General features: G+C 39.2%; 2 protein-coding genes across 6 annotated transcripts in view; one reads left to right on the top strand and one right to left on the bottom strand.

The window, feature by feature from the left end:
• Window positions 1-10553, top strand: part of OSMR (oncostatin M receptor) — a 62416-nt gene extending 51863 nt beyond the window's left edge. For all 3 annotated transcript variants that reach the window (XM_043488870.1, XM_043488872.1, XM_043488871.1), the window contains 7 exons: window positions 2160-2339; window positions 3508-3612; window positions 5280-5456; window positions 5933-6100; window positions 7408-7489; window positions 8009-8081; window positions 8403-10553. In XM_043488870.1, the coding sequence (XP_043344805.1) occupies window positions 2160-2339; window positions 3508-3612; window positions 5280-5456; window positions 5933-6100; window positions 7408-7489; window positions 8009-8081; window positions 8403-8978 (1361 nt within the window). In that variant the 3' untranslated portion in view covers window positions 8979-10553. The remainder of the gene's footprint in view (window positions 1-2159; window positions 2340-3507; window positions 3613-5279; window positions 5457-5932; window positions 6101-7407; window positions 7490-8008; window positions 8082-8402) is intronic.
• A 4442-nt stretch (window positions 10554-14995) lies between these two features.
• The window catches only part of RICTOR (RPTOR independent companion of MTOR complex 2), a 126840-nt gene continuing 122310 nt past the window's right edge, over window positions 14996-19525 (bottom strand). For all 3 annotated transcript variants that reach the window (XM_043488494.1, XM_043488496.1, XM_043488497.1), the window contains one exon: window positions 14996-19474. In XM_043488494.1, the coding sequence (XP_043344429.1) occupies window positions 19400-19474 (75 nt within the window). In that variant the 3' untranslated portion in view covers window positions 14996-19399. The remainder of the gene's footprint in view (window positions 19475-19525) is intronic.

Genomic DNA, 19525 nt, shown 5'->3' with positions numbered 1-19525 from the left:
AATGACCTTACATGTATAATCAATAATGGTGTTACTGTCCTTCCTGGGAGAGCTATGAAAGGAGCTTGGTTGCACTAACCCTGCCCCCAGTGGTACACACTCTGAGACACTGCACACTTGGACACACCCCACAGACATCCTAAATTCATCTGTGAACCTTGCAATGATGTCACCCTTCAGTTACTGCTATAAAAATCGTCAGACCCTGCTTGTGGGGTTATGTCGGGTCGCTTTATACCTGTTATTCAGATTAGGCTTACATTTAGGTTAAATGGGCTAGATTGGAGGGTGTTATTATTTTGTCTTATTTACTTTGGTTAAGAACCATCCAGTGTGTGAAGTAAGAAAAAGAAATTGGGATTGTGCCACAGAAGAAAAACTAAGGAGTTACTTGACATAATCTTTGCTTTTGAAGAACTGTATCAGAGAAGGAAGTGAATGGTTGTATTCTGTCTTTATTAGGAACAGAACAGAAAAGGTGGGCATTTCATTCACTCCTAGGGGAGCTGATAGATAAAAGAACAATACCTCCAGTGAGGCTCAGTTCAAACAACTCTACTAAACACTATTATCCGTTTTGGGGTCTTCCCATCTGTGGGTTCCTACCCCGTCTTCCTTCCTCATGCCCTGCCTTCAGAACCTACTCCATCCCCTTGTGAGGCTCTTTCCAGCCTTCTGATATGGTCCACATTCTTATGTCTCTAGAGTGGATAAAGTCACTGATGTGCTATGAGACAGACCAAGGATGTTCAGCCAATTCATGCTAAAGTGTGAATGACTGAAAAGATTCCCTTTTTCTTTGCCTTTCCCTTCACTTCTCCAGACATATTTGCAAGGTTAGAGAAGCAGCTTGGTGAGAGTTATGCTTTAAGTTTGGGGTGAAATTATAGTCAATGTGAGTAAGCGGAAAATGTCTGCTTCAACAGGAAAGAGATTAGGGTCTCTGATGAAGAAAGACAGAGAAGCTGTGTGGGTAGGATAGACACAAGCCTTCGTGGGGAATCCCGGACCTCATACTTGGGGCTGCACGTTTGTTTGGATGCTCCCAGCTGGATGATAATTTGGTGCTCTGGAAAATTTAATAGCACTCATCAACATTCAGCTGTAATTAGAATTGCCAGATAAAAGAAAAGATGCCTCATCAAATGTGAATTGCAGAGAAACAAGAAGTACATTTAGAGTATTAAGTCCATCCCATGTCATATTTGCTTGTGCCACACTGGCTGCCTCTCTGAACAGCTGCTTGTAGGCCCAGTCCTTGATCAGAGTCTGCTTTCACTCAACTGACCACCTGGGTCCACTGCCTTCTGAACAGTGGAAGGCTGTGGAATCAGCCTTGGAAACAGAAGTTCTCATCCTTCTAGATCTAGACTGACCTGCATGAAGTCAGCAGAGCTGTAGTCCATTGAGACCATCACCTTTTGTCCAATTGTCAGATGTTAGGAAGACTACCCTGGTGCATAAAATACATTGAGGCAGCATCCTAGGTCATAAGTAGTGTCACATGCTTCCATAATCTGACTGAGTGTGTATGTGAATCATTTTTTCCTTTTTTTCTCTGCAGTCACCTCAGTTTCTACCCCTAACATCTTGGAGACAGGAGTTCATTCCAGGGCAGACAGCATTGTGTGGGGGAATAAGCTGACTTATTCAACAGATAATTTTTGAAAGTAGATCAAGTACCAGACACAGTTCTAGGTCAAAGGTCAACTACTTTTTCAGTTAAAAGGCAGAGCATAAATATTTTAGACATTAATGTAGGCACGACAATCATCATTTTCCAATCTGTGTTCTTTAGCCTTTGTTTTTAACAACACTTTAAAAATCTTAGAACTGTTCTTAGTAAAAACAAGCTTTTGAGGCTTGATTTGTTCCACCAGCAGTCCTGCCTGCTGATCCCTCTTAGGAGCTGATGTTTCTTTGGCTCTCTCAGGACAAGGGACATTTGAGGGGCGGGTGTGAATATTTATTGGGAGTGAGAGGTAGGAAAAACCTGATGAAAACATCCCTCCTGCCTTTATCCTAAGCCCTGTCGCAATTACAGAGGGAAGGTTTGGGCCTGCTAGACACACAACACTTTCAAGCTTATTTTCTTTAGATACTTTTGCAGAATGTCTGATTAATTAAATGTGAAGCATTGCCCTCTTTGTAACATACAGAAAATGTTGAAGAAGGAAGAGTTAATGGTACAGAGGATGGGTTTCCCATGTCTTGGAAACCCCAATCCAGAAATGCCACAGGTTACGTTGTGGAGTGGTGTGACGGTCCCCAGAACCTGCCCTGTGTTCCCCAGTGGAGAAACCTAGGACCCACCACCACAGGCACAGTCATTAGCTCGGGTAAGAAGAACCTTCTGTATTACCATCTCGCTCCATCCACCTGGTTCAACTAGGATTTCTGGACCATCTCAGATACTCTGTGCTCACTGGTAACTCCAAATCCCGCGTGGGTCTTGGAGTTCAAGTTTTGCAGTGACGTGTCCTAAGTTTTGATCTTTATATTTACTTTGCAGAGCCATCCAGATGTAAGGCTGGATAGGTGTTCATAAGGTTCATGAATTCGTTCTAAACCAGCAGTCTCAAATGAATAGCAAAGGAACTTTGTAACAGTCGTCCTGAGCGCTTTTACAAAGGCAAAGATGTGGATTTGGAAGACACAGGAGTAGAGTTGATGGGAGTTGATTATCAACTCCTTCAGTTTCAATGCAACTTGTGGAGCCTGGTCTCTTGCCCGCCACACTGGGTTTGACTTTTCCAGGTTGCAAGTGTAGCAGTTTAAGGAGCCTAGGTTGGTGACTTGAGCAGTGGGTTAGTGGCGCCATCTGCTGGGCACAAGGTGGAGATGTGGGAATTGTCGGTCCAGAGAGTGATGGAGAAGGAAATGGCAACCCACTAGAGCGTTTTTGCCTGGGAAATCCCACGGACAGCGGACAGAGGAGCCTGATGGGCTACAGTCCATGGGGTTGCTAAAAGTAGGATATGACTCAGCGACTCAGCCACCACCACTCCACCACTTGAGGGTGACTGATGAGGCCCAGTGGGGTCATTCGGGTGGCTGGCGGCAATGAGGAGTCTTCCCTTGTCTTGAGCAGTGTTAGAGGTGTGGGGTGAGGAGAAAGTGAGTTACTGGAAGCAGATCTTCCAGGCGCTTGCCTCTCATGGGCAGAGAAAGGGTGAGTCGCTGACGGGAGATTTAGAGTCAAAAGAGAGTTTTACATGGTTTTCTGGTTCTGGTTGAATTCTGCACCCAGTTTTGTGCACACAGATAAGGGCATTTTGAGAGCTCTTAATTGAGAGGATGATGTAGAAAACAGTCCCCCTTTGTCAGAAATGCTGGAGGATTTCAGGGCTCAGGGGAAGGAGGGAAGATGGTAGAGATGAAGGGCAGAAACTCCGAGGAAGAGGATTTTTTAAGGGGACCCAAATTCATTTTTCATCCTTTTCCTTTTCAGAGGTAAAGAGAATGTCATCCTGTGTTATTGACAATCTGTTGACTTTTCTTCTCTAGGTGCTTTTAGACCAGGGGTTCGCTACAACTTCAGAATTTATGAAATTTCTACAAAAAGGATGGCCCGTTTATTAGAGAAAAAAACTGGCTATTTAGAGGAACTGGGTAAGTTTAAAGCATTTACTGTGTCCATGGGTAGACTTGTTCAGGACAACCCAGAGACTCTCTGCTTCAGCTTTAGGAAAATTACAGCATCTTTCCTAATTTTCAGTGTGCTACTTATTCTGACCATTGGGTTTTTTAAAACATTATTTTTAAATCGTAAACATAAAACATTTTCATTAAAGACAATTCATGAAATGTTATGCAAAAGAAGACAAAACTCTTGCTGATTTTACCACCCAAGGGCACATATCCAGAGTTAATGTTTTGTGTGTGTCCTTTCTCAGTATAGGCATACACTTTTATATAAAAATCAGATCTTACTGTATGCAGTTTTGTAAAGTCCTTTTTGACTCACGTCACTAAGTAATACTTATCAGTCATTATGACTGCAAACTGCCTCATGGTTTGCATATGGCAAATCACCCATCTTTGGACTTTTAGGATGATTAAAATTTCTTTAAATTAAAAACTATAAAATTCACCCTCAATTTTCTTGCAGTCTCTAATAGTCAATCTCTCTCTTTTTCTTGGCCAAATCCCCTTATGCCTTATCTGACTCACCATCATTTTAGCTGAATCTTTGTCCATTGCTCTGATAATGGTTTTCAAATAAAGTCCTAGAGGTAGAAGACTCGAACCAGAACGTTTGAACTTCTTAAATACAGTTTTTAAGACTTTTGGCAGATATACTGTGAAATTGCTGCCCCTTTCAGACATTGTACTTTAATTCCACCAGCAACGTGGGCAAGTTTTGATCCTCTCGTGTGGTTGCTTATTTAGCTTCTTGGCGTCCAGGGTCTCACACCCGCTGGGAGCTGGGCGGCTGGGTCCTTGGTTACCTTGCATCAATCAGACCAGCTCTCAGTATTCTCCATTGAGTGGGTGCTGTCCCAGACAGGCAGGAGGGGTGTTTCTGTGTGTGTTGGCGGACATAGGCCAGGTGTGCACTAGCCTATGTGCTGAAACAGACTCAGGGCAGCCTCAGAATAAACTCTTCCCACACTTGGACAGGGCCTTCCCAGGTGGTGCTAGTGATGAAGAACCCTCTTATCAAGGCAGGAGACCTAAGAGATGTGGGTTCAATCTCTGAGTCGCGAAGATCCTCTGGAGGAGGGAATGTGGCCCACTCCAGTCTTCTTGCCTGGAGAATCCCATGAACAGAGGAGCCTGGTGAGCTAAGGTCCATAGCGTTGCACATAGTCAGACATGACTGACGCGACTTCACACACACACACCTACACTTGGACAACTGTGTGTTACCACTGCCTGGGAACTAAAGCTCTTCAAAGCCACCCTGACCTCTTCAAACATAACCCTTCCTCCTCCTCCCTTCACCCCACATCAGTTCATTTTCCCAAACACTGTTTAGAATTCAGGCATGGAAAAAAGTCTAGGGAAGCCTTTATTTTCTTTTTTGCTGTGTGACCTTGCACAAGTTATTGAATCTCTCTGGGCATCCATTTCTACTTCTGGGAGAGGCAAGGCTTGAATAAGACGAAGCTTGTTTCTTCCCAGCTCTCAGGAACAAAATCAGAGAAAAAGATAAGAGTCCTTCACTTGGCGTAAGCACCTATAGAGTGGGCTGTGGTTCTACCTTCAGTTTACATGAATGCTCTGAAACTGCTTCCAAATTGTGACTCTTACGTTATTGCAACTTCCTTTCTTAGCTCCTTCATACAACCCTCAAGTGGTCCCGAATAACTTGACCTCCCACTCCTTCACTCTGAGTTGGAAGGATTATCCCACCGAATCTCAAACTGGTTTTATACAAGGGTACTATGTCTACCTGAAATCCAAGGCAGGGGAGAAGTGCCACCGGGGATTTGAAAAGACAGTTCTTCCAGGTGACACTTTTTAGTTGTCTTTTACTCTGTTTACAGTTTCAAGATCTCCTTACTTGAAATAATTGGAAAGGCTGCCAGCCATCTCTGATTGTGTCCAGGCTGATTTCTGTGCTCACATGCTTTAATGATCTGATAGTGTCCTTAAATTAGTAGGGTGGACAGGACGATGGGGGCCAGGATTTTAACCTACTTAAAAACAATGTGGCCCAGTATTTTTAGACGCACTTGAAGTACTCCCAACTCCTTAAGAAAACCTACTACTGCTTAGGAAACTTGCTTGCTAACCTCATTTCCTTTTTTTGACTTTGTTAAAGCTTATCGCAATGTACTCTAAGTAGCTCTGGCAAGCTTGGTTTAGAAATGTTGGCAGTACCAAGTCCACAGAAGTATTAATGCCTGACTGTCTCGCAAGATCTTTATTACACTCTTAATCATTTTTATCTTCTTAAAAAAATTTTTTTTTTAAAAAAAAACAGATAATTCAGTATGTTGCAAATACACAATTGACAACCCGGATCAAAAGACATTTGTCATGAAAGACCTACAGCCAGAATCTGTCTATGAGTTTCTCGTCACTTCTTATACAAGTGCTGGTGAGGGTCCCCTGGATGACTTCAGAAAGGTCACGACTCCGGATGAATACTGTGAGTTTTTCCAAATCAAAACTCTTCTCTTAGGAGTTCCTGGGAAACTGACAAATGACACACACAGTTGTGGACTTTGTCTAGATCAGGAATGTTTAAACCTTTCTTCTCTGTCTTTGTCTGTCTCTTTCTTTCTCTAGATGAAACTCATGAAAGGAAAAAAAAAGTTACACAGAATCCCACAACATATGATAAGAGTGAAGCTAATCTGACTGATCTATGACCTAGAAACTTTCTAAGTCCCAGAACAGTTTGAAAATCACAGATAGCGTATTTTAGTATATCTGAGAAATAAAAGTAGAATAATTACCTAGGTTATGACTTAGGTAATTTTATCAGACCCTAACTAGAAGGGGTGCATTACTCAGTTTTTAATGGGTAATAAAATACCTTGTGGTACTGGAGAAGACTCTTGAGAGTACCTTGGACAGCAAGGAGATCAAACCAGTCAGTCCTAAAGGAAATCAACTTTGAATATTCATTGGAAGGACTGATGTTGAAGCCCCAATATTTTGGCTACCTGATGTGAAGAGCCCACTCATTGGAAACGACCTTGATGCTGGGAAAGATTGAGGGCAGGAGAAGGGGGCGACAGAAGATGAGATGGACATGAGTTTGAGCAAACTCCAGGAGATAGTTAAGGACAGGGAAGCCTGGTGTGCTGCAGTTCATGGGGTCGCAAAGAGTTGGACACGACCTAGTGACTGAACAACGAATAACAAAAATACCTCCAAATTTCAGTGGCATACAGAAATAAATCTGTCTTTTCATGCTCCTGGCTTGGCTGATATAGGTTGAACCAGGTGGGACTCCAAGCTTCAGGCACGTTTAGGTTTGTTCCATGTAGTTTTTTAGTTCCCTAAGGCTCAGGTTGAAGGACAGTGGCTCTGAGGGACCAGCTCTGCTCAGAGTGCATCACAGGAACACAAAAGCAAGCCAACTCTAATGAGCACACTCAACTCAGCTACCAGCGTGACCACTAGTCACCTCCCATTGGTCAAACCAAGTCATGGCTGAGCCTGTACGTCAAGGGGGTGGAGTATACTCATACAGAGAGGGAAGTGAAGAATGGGAAGTAATGATCCATTCTGTCAGGAGAGGAAATGAGTTTGAGCTGCAAGTATTATGGGCAAATGCATCCCTGTGTTGGCTGGTTGGTGTCTCATCACCCTGCTCCCCACCAGTCAGACAGCACTCTTAGTGAAATCTTGCACAAATAGAGTTTTGAGAAATAACAGACATGTAAAACTTATTCCTTTGAGGGAAAAGCAGTCACTAAAAACATCCCTTTCTTTTCCCTTCTCCAGCCCATATACTGATATACATCATTCTCCCCATGATTTTCTGCGTTTTGGTCATCATGATCGCCTGCTACCTAAAAAGTCAGTGGTAAGTGTGTGGGGAAGGTTTTATCCAAGAAGAGAGTCAAAGAAAAATCTAGAAAGAAATTTAATAAAATAGAAATCACACTGGATCATATGAGGCAAAGTGCTGGAAAGGAAAGGACAAAGAAGATTTGGTAAAAATATGAAAATTTTTGAATAATCTTATCAATAGATGAGCTGTTGACACATCAACAGATGTATAAACAATACATAAGGAAACTATTTGAAAATATTGCAACACTTGTTTAATAGCAACGGCTAATATTTATATCTCACTTTACCATGTGCTTGGCAATGTTTTCAGTGCTTTACATATAACAACTCACTTAATCTTTCCGACACCATCACTACCATAATGATATCCACTGAACCAGTGAGGAAATTAAAGCCTAGGAAGGTTAAAAAACTTGCTTAAGGTTATAGTTACGGGTGATAAAGCAAGGATTCATCTGACTCCAGGTTTCTCACTCTTAACCATTCCATGCTATTGCAAAATTCAGTGTAATTTTCATTGGTTTTCTAGGTTGAAGGACAAGTGTTATCCTGACATTCCAGACCCTTACAAGAGCAGCGTCCTGTCTTTAATAAAATCCAAGGTAAATTCTGGGATATTCTAGGGATACCATGTACTTGTTAAAGACTAACCCAGGGGTTGCGCTATAATAATCATACATTCTTAGACCTCCTCAGGAAGATATAACAAAGCAACAGCCACCTCTGCTCCCCCAGCCATGAAATGAGTGAACACAGCTTTGACTTCTCTCAGGGGCTATCCTTTGGTTTTCAGCATCATCGCCAGTTAACTTGTGACCAGGATAAAACACACAAAGAAGTGAAGCTCTGAGTGCATTTCACATACTTTATATACTGTGATACACACACACATTATCTTTGCCCATTTTCTATTTCTGTTTCAGGAGAATCCTCATATAACAATAATGAAGGTCAACGACTGTGTTCCAGATGCTATCGAAGTTGTAAACAAGCCCGAAGGGAGTAAGATACAGTTCACAGGCACTAGGAAGTCACCCACAGAAACTAAAGGTACTAAGCCTGCCTATCTTGACCTGCTCCCAACAGAGAAGAACTACTCTGGTCCTGGACCTTGCATCTGTTTTGAGAACTTTACTTATAATCAGGCAGCTTCTGACTTGGGTTATTGTGGACATTTTCCAGTAACCCCTCAAGCCCCACACTGTCAGCTGGGACCACTGACTTCACCTGAAAATTTACTAAAGACACTGGAACAAAACTACATGAACTCCCTGGGAGAAATCCCAGCCGGAGAAGCTAATTTGAATTATGTATCCCAGTTGGCTTCACCCATGTCTGGAGACAAGGAGAGCCCACCAACAAATCCACCAGAGCCCACACTCTGTTCGGAGTATAAAATGCAAATGGCCATTCCCCTGGGTCTTGCCTCCCCTCCCCCAAGTGAGAACAGCAGCCTGTCCTCCACTACCCTTTTAGATCCAGGGGAACACTACCACTAAGCTGAGTACCCACTGCATATCCTTATGCTACACAGACACTAGTAGAAGCATAGCTGGCACTACTCCATCACCAGATACCTCGGGGCTTAATCCCAGTGAATTATCACCACTGGAAGATCTGATTTATGTAATTTCACTAGGTTTCAAAGGTCAGAAGCTATGAAATTTAACATCTGTGCTTGGAGCAGGCTTGCTGTGGAAATGGCAGGATCGTGGCAACAGGCTTACCTTGCTCTTGTGTGTTCCACGTTCACCTTTATGACAGCAGACCTGGCACTTGACATAAGAGACAGACCACATCCACTCAGTATTGGACAGGGTGGCTGTGGTCCTTGAAGTTCAGCTTTTAGCAGGAAAGCATTTCCAGTAAGTTTTTCCACACATTTCATATCTCAAGGGTAAATAAAGGAACTAGATTTCAGGTCACAGAATATTCGTTATGGGAGCATAAATTGTCAATGTTAATTTATTCTGGGTGTATTTAATGAAGTCACATATTTGAGACCAAAACAAGATTTTAGCCTTGCTCTGAAGTGGTGACAGGAGTAAGATGAACTCTTCCTATTAGACCTTATCTAATAGGTAGGACATACAAATGAACTGATGAGATCCCCACAGTTGTCCTTCTGTTGTTTACCATGGTTAAGGAGTGGGGCTGGCACAGAATCCTGCCTCAGTGTCAAGATTATAGCACTCCTACTTAGTGGACACGTCTTCTACAATTTTTGATGACTACCTCAGAATAGAAGAAAATATGTCATTAATTCCATTCACATTTTATGGTTCATTTGTTTTTTGTTTTTTTCCAAGAACTATGATATATACATGACCTGTTTTCAGTAAGCCTCTTTTGGATTCTCCAGTAGGTTGTCTGGGCCAAGATAACACCTTCACTGTCTCCTTATGTTCCTATGATGGTATAACTGTAAAAGGCTATGCGGAGTGGGCGCTCCTTAATGGCTTGGCAGCAGCTTTGTCTCTTTGAACCAATATATGCAAAGCACCTACCTGTTATATAGCAGTGTTCAGTCATGCCTTCTCTCTGCCCGACAACCCTTAATGTTTACTCACCATATTTCTAAATAAGCGTGATTAGGGGCTCCTTTCTCTTTGCTGTGGTGGAGATGGCACTGCTTGTGCCTCTGGTACAAGTGCCCTGTGTCACACCGTTCCGCACTATGAAGAACAAGAGAGAAGGAGCCACAGCTGAAAGGAAGATGGCTGTTAACTGACCTAAATATACACAAACCAGGACTTCTGCTCATGCTTTTCAGCTTTTTCCTTCCATAGAACTATGCTTTTGGCTGGAATAATGGACTATGTACACCTAACACAGTACAAACAAGTATCTTGATTAGTCTGTTTTTGAGAAGACTTTGGGGCCAGTATTGTCATCATTTAGCCTCTTTGTGTCTGTCATGATGCAATGATAAAAATACATAGAAACATCAATGACAGTGATGATTGATTTGTAAGTAGTATCTTTTGTAAAGGTTTTCTTTAGAAAAATAATTCACAAAACCTTGAAGTCATTTCTGTTGCCGTAAGCCTTAATTAAAATATTTCACCACTGCATTATTTTGTGTTTTCTCTACATCAGTGAATTGAAACTCTTGTAATTATCATTAAGTGATAAATCATGTTCTGAGCTTACTAGAAATGTAAATTCCTAGGTGCCACTCTAAATCTCCCAACCAAAATCTTTGTGGCACAAGGCCTGTAATATATCCCAGGCACTCAGATACACAGTCAACTTTGAGAATCACTGACCTAAGTCAAACAAAGATGTCTTTCTGAAATGTAACAACATGCCAATAGGAAATGGCTGGGTTTATATAACTTTCTCCTTACAGTATCACTATGACTCTAGTTTTGGCTCCAAACATTCCTTTCCCATGTCCACAAATAACCAAATAACAGTATTTAGACTATATGCCACTTAACAGCATTGTTTTAAGAAATGTTATTCAGAAACTTTGAAATTTGTGTCAGAATTACGAGGATTAAAAGAAAAAACCAACTCATGGAGAATTTCAAATAAAGATAGAAGCAGGAGTTTAACAAACCATTATGAACTATCCCTGGTAGCTCAGATGGTAAAGAATTTGCCTGCAATGCAGGAGACCCGGGTTTGATCCTTGGGTTCAGAAGATCCCCTGGAGAAGGGGATAGCAAGCCACTCCACTGTTCTTGCCTGGAGAATCCCATGGACAGAGGAGCTTGGTGGGCTACAGTTCATGGGGTTGGACAAAGAATTGGACACGAATGAGCGACTTAACACTACTACTATGTACTATCATCAACCCCAATAGCCACTAAACCATGGTTGTTTTAGTCCATCCATAGTCTTATTCAGTCTTCCCCTTTGATATGATTTTAAAGCAAATCATGGTTTCATCTGTAAATGTTTTTCTAAATTGGCTTTACTTTTTCTAAAACAGCCATAATACCTTTTTAATAATCACACCTGTGAAAAAACAACCGAATCAAAAAATGGGCAGAAGATCTAAACAGACATTTCTCCAAAGAAGACACAGATGGCCAGAAAGCATATGAAAAGATGCTCAACACTGCTAACTTTCAGAGAAATGCAAATCAAAACTACAATGAGGTTATCACCTCACATCAGTCAGAATGGCCATCATAAAAAAGTCTACAAACAATAAATGCTAGAGGGTATGGAGAAAAGGGAACCATCCCCCCATCACTATTAGTGGGGATGTAAATTGATACAACCACTCTGGAGAGCAGAATGGAGGTTCCCTCATAAACTAGAACTACCATGTGCTCGGGCTCCTGCTCAGTCGCTTCAGTTGTGTCTGATTTTTTGGTGCTTAGTAACTTCAGCAGTGTCTGACTCTGCGACCCAAAGGACTGTAGCCCACCAGGCTCCTCTGTCCATGGGATTCTCCAGGCAAGAATACTGGAGTGGGTTGCCATGCCCTCCTTCAGAGGATCTTCCCAATCCGGGTATAAAACTCACATTTGCCTGCATCTCCTGCGTTGCAGGCAGATTCTTTACCCACGGAGCCACCTGGGAAGCACTTGTGATTCAGCAGTTCTAATCCTGGGCATGTATCTGGAGAAAATCATAATTCAGAAAGATACATGCACCCCAATGTTCACTGCAGTACTATTTACAACAGCGAAGACATGGAAGCAACCTAAATGTCCATCAACAGAGGAATGGATAAAGAAGATGTGGTACAGATATGCAATAGAATAAAAAGAATGAAATAATGTCACTTGCAGCAACATAGGCGGACCTAGAAATTGTCATACTAAATGAAGTCAGAGAAAGACAAATATGATATCACTTATATGTGGACTATAAGAAAAAACTGATATGAGTGGATTTATTTACAAAACAAACTCACAGACTTCAAAAACAAACTGATGGTTGCCAAACAGAAAAGGTGGGGGGGATAAATTAGGAGCTTGGGATTAACATAAACACACAACTATATATAAAATAATCAACAGGGACCTACTGTATAGCAGAGGGAACTCTACTCAATATTCTGTTAATAACCTATATGGGAAAAGAATCTGAAAAAGAATGGATATATGTATATCTGAATCACTTAGCTATACACCTGAAAACTAAGGCAATATTGTCAATCAACTCCAATATAAAATAAAAAAATTTAAAAATTAAAAACACATGCAAAACCTAGTTAGTAATATTCCATATCAATATTGGGATATTTTGATGGTGGGCGGAACTGGAAATGACCTACAAATAATGCCTCGGCCTGGTGACTGGTCCTCAGCTGCAGGTAGGTAGATGGGAAGCAGGGAACCTGTCACACAGTTCTAGTATCTAGTAGTCACACAGGGTTAACTAGCATTACAGTGATATTGATATGGAATATTACTAACTAGGTTTTAGATGTGATTTTAATTTAAAAAATTTTTATATTGGAGTTTATTGACAATATTGTGTTAGTTTTCAGGTGTACAGCTAAGTGATTCAGATATACATATATCCATGGACCTGCTGGAAGTGCCTGCTGACATTTCAACACCTGACCCATACTAAGTCTAGTGAAACTTTCTCCACTAGAATGTCATTTATTAAGAAAATCAGGTTGTATTAGACAATATCAAGTATTTCTTCTAAGAACTCTATGGAGACCAGCTGGCTTTCATCTCAAAGAATTTACAAAACATGCTAAGCATTTTGCATAAAATAGGAATTTTAAAACCTTCAAAGAGGGACTTCCCTGGTGGTTCAGTGGTTGAGATTCCGTGATTCCACTGCTGGGGACGTGGTTCAATCCCAGGTAGGGGAAGCAGGATCCAGCAAGGCATGGCCAAAACATAATGACAACCTTCAAAAAGATATAACTGAAAATATAAAGCCTTCAAAATTAGTAGTTAAAATAGTATGTACAATAACATATTCCCATTTAAAGGACAGTTATCTTTGTCCTCTAAGCATTAGAGAAAGTTTTCATACATTTTGTTTTTTTTTTTTAATCAATGCAGAATTAGTTGCTATGGTCTGAATGATCACCTCCCTCCCCAAATTCCTACATTGAAATCCTAACACCCAGGGATGATGGTATTAGTAGATGGAGGTCTTTGGGAGGTCACTCTCATGAGTGGGACTGATGTTCTTATAAGAGACACTACAGTTTCCTAGTCCCATCAAGCCATCGAGGACATAAGACAAGAGAAGTTTGGGACGTGAAGAGGGCCCTCACCCAAATATGTTCACGCTCTAATTTCAGATTTTCAGCCAAAGAATTGTGAGAAATAAATTTGTTATTTATAAACTGTCCAGTCTTTGGTATTTTGCTATTGTTGTTCAGTCGCTATGTCCAACTCTTGGTGACCCCATGGACTGCAGCATGCCAGGCTTCCCCTGTCTTTCACTATCTCCCGGAGTACTTTATACACCAGAGAGTTTTAAAAAATGAAACAAACTTTCTGAAGCTCAGCTATATTGTCAGTTTTAAAAATGAGCTGTGTGATGATGATTAAGTGTGCTTTTTAATTTGAGGGCCAACTACATTTTTGTTGAAAAACATATATAGAGAAGGCAATATGAAAATGATACACATAAATATGTTTAAAAACCAAACTATTCAAAATAAATCTATTTCTGAATACATTTTACCACATTCAACCAATGATAACAGACCCTAACTTTGACACTGAATTTTATTCTCCAGGATTGACCATTTATTTCCCTTGTGGTATTTTCTTTTGCCACTAGGTGGCTGTTGGCTAGCTTACCTGATCCAGTTTCTGTGAAAGTGAAAGTCGCTCAGGCATGTCAGACTCTTTGCGACCCCATGGACTCTACAGTCCATGGAGTTCTCCAGGCCAGAATACTGGAACGGGTAGCCTTTCCCTTCTCCAGGGGATATTCCCAACCCAGGGATCGAACCCAGGTCTCCCGCATTGCAGGCAGATTCTTTACCAGCTGAGCCACAAGGGAAAGCTGAGTGAAATCGAATAGCTTACACAGAAAAGTTACCATCATACCATCATTGCTCATCCTATGTATTAATCACTAAAGTCAGAATTGTTCTGAAGATAGATCTACTTTATCAAACCTTTCACAATAACCTGAGATTAAAAAATAATAACTGTAAAGACATTTGATTAGATTATGAAGTATTCAGAAAGTATAAATACCTATTTTAAAACATTTGGGACAAGCCACTACTCATTTGAAAAGACCCTGATGCTGAGAAAGACTGAAGGTGGGAGGAAGGGGACGACAGAGGATGAGATGGTTGGATGGCATCACCGACTCAATGGGCATGAGTCTGAGTAAACTCCAGGAGTTGGTGATAGACAGGGAGGCCTGGCATGCTGCAGTCCATGGGGTCGCAAAGAGTTGGACCGGACAGAGCGACTGAACTGAACTGAACTGTTACTGAACCAGATTCTTATCTGTGGTATCTAAAAGTCACTTTTACCTAGAGTTACATGTAACAGCCTCAGTGGTACATAAATCAGCAATGATGTTTTTAAAATGTGAAATAGAACAATGACACAAGTTTAAGAATTTTTAAGTACATTTTATTAAGAATGTATCCCTTTGATAAGATTATGCTTCAGGAGGCTTTTAATGCCCTTGACATAAACTATACACATTATACAAAAACAAGAAAACCACGAAAAAAAATCAAGGTGAGCAAAACCATTTAGGGACAAACCTTATTTAAATTATACACAACTCAATGAAATATTCTTACGGAAAATATATAAATACTTTTCTTTCTATGTTACAGTTATACAATATAAATCAGATTTCAATGTCTGTTCAGTGACCTACAAACACCAGAACCTCCGAATATGTAGCAGCGTATTACTAAATAAAAAAGAAAAAAATTATGTGGTTAGGGAGCATTAAGTCTGAGATTTTTTTCACAGTCCCTTACCACTTTTCAAAACTAATTTACATCATTTGTTTTACAATGCAGCTTTAGGGTTTCTGACAGGCCAATAATGGAACATTTTTCAACTATCATCTATGAAAGTTTTAAATCTCCCCCCTCCTCTTCCCAAAGACTTTGCATTTTGTGCTAAATCAACCTATTAGTGGCAAAATTACAAGATATACTTTTTTGGCATAAATTATATTTTTCAAATTAAATATTTTATAAAGAAAGTCAAACAAAATGTGCAATTTATGCGTGCAGTGGCATAGCTATCCACCTACGTTACAAAAATACTAAAGGGGAGAAAATCCACATTCATTAAAGAAACCTACTATGAATGAAAACTACCCTGGGAACCTAGAACTAAAAGAAAAAACAAATGCTCCTAGAAAGATTCTCACAGATGTTAATATTGTCTGATAAGCACTGCTATTAATTTTACTGGTATGCTTTTATAATCAAACTCTCACTGTAGTGACAGTCTTGAAATGAAGCTGGTAATAATGTAGTTCCTAAATGGAGAGACAAGGGAGACCTTTCCCAACTGACATTTTGGAAGATCTGAAATGTTCTTTTTATTCCAACAGCTCTTATCAAACTCTCTCAATTAACTTTTTTTCCCTAATTTAATGGATTGTTGAATTTGAGACAAAACTGGAAACATAGGATAAAAGGGGAAAAACCTTACTTCCAAAGGACCTTTCCCAAGGTAGTTTACAAAACTCCTCTCACACAAAATTAGCACCTCACTCTCACTATGCAAAGTAACTGCAGTTATAATTTGGATGACAATTTGATTGCTTTTTATTGCTTAGTGATCTGTGCTTTAATGTGGGGATAAAAGGCATCCTCTGAATGGAATGAAAAAAATTTTTTATATAAATAGCAGTAGACAAGTCTAAATAAGCATTCACACCTCACTGTTGAACACTTTGCATCTGTAATATGCCCTGAAAAACTCAGCCTTAATTACTTCAAGCTCTGGATAAAAGAGCTGAAAACTATTAAAGCCACACCATTTCAAAAGGTCTTATATATATGATGTTAGAGTAACTAGTAAAATAAAGTATATACCTCCAAAGAGCCTCTTTTAATGTCAATGTCTTACAGAATGCCCTTATGCTACCAATATTTATTAGAAAATTTTTTATTAGGGAAAAAAGACTTTTTCCCCCTTCAAATCTACCTAAGCATAAACAGGAAGTAAAAGTATAAGAAATTTTAGACCATGTTTAATTACAAATACTAATTTCTAATTTCCTTATTTATCAGTATTTACTTAGTATGTGAAGCTGAAATCTGTTCTTGAAAAAAATTTCAATTAGAAACAATTCACTTTACAATTAGAAATTCACAGTTTATAACCAGCACAACTGCCCAAATTCCTCCAAATTATTCAATAATTACCAGTAGTACAAATTTATATGGACTAAGATTAATTCTAAAATCTTGAAAAACTACAGTATTGACATTATTTTGGTATTTTATAGTCTGGTAATATCTATTACATATAGATGCTTTTCTCAATTATTTCTATTACCACTGACAACATCCCTAATCTTTTCTGCTATAATTTAACATTTTAAACACCTAAGTAAATCACTTGGCACTGCATGTGAGCATTTTTCATCGTAAAAGTCTACTTTTATACAAATAAGTACTTAAAGAAAACGTATTAGACCTGTCAGTGAAACATGGATAAACCAAATAGCACTATACACTTAATATAGACATCTTTTTTTTAGATTACTGAGAACCACAAAGCTCTGTCTCCCCAAACTAAGTGCTAAAGACAAATATTATGATATATACATACATATCTTTCAAAGTAATAATCCAAAAAACTGTTCAGGCTAATAGTAACAAAGACTTCATTTCAGGATGGATGAGTGAGGTGGGGTCCAGGGATGAAGGTGTGTGTTTGTGTGTGTGTGTGTAACAAAAAAGAATTTACTGTTAACTTTTGAGGGATTAAACCACAGATTTTATACTCTATATTAACTGAGGTAGTGTTTAAAAATGAACGTCTAAAATATGTTAATCCCATTATTAATAAGATTACTACATTACCTCCTTTGGAGTTTTTAACCACTATTTGGTCTAGTATCTCTGACATTTGGTTCTCTGGAAGGTAGTTTCATCATCCAAGACCAAAGACCAAGGTGACAGGCAACGTTCTTAGAAGTACTGTTGACATTTAAATAAACACTTGGGTTCAGTGATAAATTAAAGTTAAAAAAAAAAAGCATCTGTTTTATCTTCAATTGGATTTTATGAAAGAAAATCTGAAGAACCACTTTTTAACATAAGCAGCAGCTTACAGCCCTTATCTGCTTTGTTATAATGTAAGTCGCTACACAGTGCACATAAGAACAATTCACTGAAGTGCAGTCAAAGAGGTGTTACGAAGTGAGATGAAATGCTTCATCTCAATTGGAACTTTCAGTGCCAGTAAAGTAAAAAAAAAGAAAAAGTATCTCTGTGAGTTATGCTTTCTAGTTCACAGGGTTCTTTACAGAGATCTCAAAGGACAAGTCCATTATAAAAAAGAACTGTAATAAGGGAAAATACTAGTCCCCATATTGTGACTGTGTCAGAGCTGATGCCTAACTGTAAAAATGGTCTAAACAAATCAATTAAAAAAGGGTCCTAATCAGTCCAGCTGGATTTTTTTTTCTACTTATATATAGACCTCAAAAAAGATCCTTTCATTTACAAGCATTCTAATGATGATGGCCATGCTTTTTTTATATACAAATTTGCATATATGTTTAATTCCTGTAAAGATTTCCAAATATCTTTAGACATACACAAATTAAACAAACAAATAAAACTTTGCCCTCATCAACTTTAACAACTTCACAAATGTGATAAAGGCAACTACTGTACTCATAAACTCACCTATCACTGCATTTAGTCTGTGCAAAACAAGAACACTGATATAAAAATTAAATTACTGCTGCTTTAAAATTTGGTACTTAAGGCTTTTCACTACAATTTTTAATCATAATAATGTTTCACCAAGGATTTTTTTTTAAATAAACTATGGCTCTTCGTTTCCCATGGAATGTATAAATTATAGGCAACCTTATCTTTTCCTTAAGAGATCCAAGGTGTTATTTAATGCTTTCTTTCACTTTAGGTCTAAATTAATAGTGCTTTGTTCAAGTTCCTGTTAAAATGGTGATGTGGGAAGCTAATGGAAATAGAAGTGCACTGAAAACATATGCATTTTATAAATGAAAAATACTATGAATTATAAAATAATTTTCTGATTTTAATCAGGAACTGTAGTGAAAAACCTTAATCGGTTCAAATAGCCTATAATAACACATTGCAACAAAACTGAAGAGATGGAAAACAAGTAAGAAATTTTATGTAAGTCTAGTCACATAAAAATAACTTATAAGTCCTGGTTGGTGAGGCTCTTCTTTCGCTTTGAGGTTAAAAACCTCTGAAGTAGTGTTATAAACATGAAGAAAAAAGTGGAAGGGCCAAAGATCCCCTTCTAATACCAGCAGTTACAGAACATCCCATTGTGCTAACAGGATGCAGCCTCAGAGACACTGATTCCTGGCTTCCAAAATTAGTTAACAAACAAGGCATCTTTATATTTACCCTAAAAAAGGAATTCAGAGATAACGGTGTGTAGGGTGCTTCTGCATACCGTACTGTTCCACTGTTATTATGCTCTTAAAATGAAAAGTAGAAAACCCATGTAGGTACTCAGTGCTTGGATCTTGCATACAATGGTAACTAAAACTCTTAAAACTGTGGTAATGAATAATGAACCCCCAAAGGGGCTCCACAGAGGGGAGAGGAAGTTGTTTTGGTTAGGGAAGTCCGCAGTTCCAACTGTTCATGTACCAGTAATTGCTGGAACAGCATTTAGAAGATACTCCTGTCTTTGCTGCCCAGTCAGCCGGCTTTTTTGAGGCTTTTAGAAGTCCACAAATATGAATATATATATATGTATATATATATATATAGTCTACATCTATATACATCATAAATATGAGGTCAGGATTCAGCAGATGTATCAACTATAGGTTGCTTTGGTGGTGTTGCCAAGACAGCCTCTGCTTCTTCATGCATCTAGGGAAGAAGTGGTAAATTATTAATGACTTTCTAGTGTATCAACAGATA

Source organism: Cervus canadensis, chromosome 16 (assembly GCF_019320065.1).
Source record: "Cervus canadensis isolate Bull #8, Minnesota chromosome 16, ASM1932006v1, whole genome shotgun sequence".
Lineage (NCBI taxonomy): Eukaryota > Metazoa > Chordata > Mammalia > Artiodactyla > Cervidae > Cervus > Cervus canadensis.
Note: the sequence above shows the minus strand (reverse complement) of the source record. Positions and strands in the feature narration are given on the sequence as shown.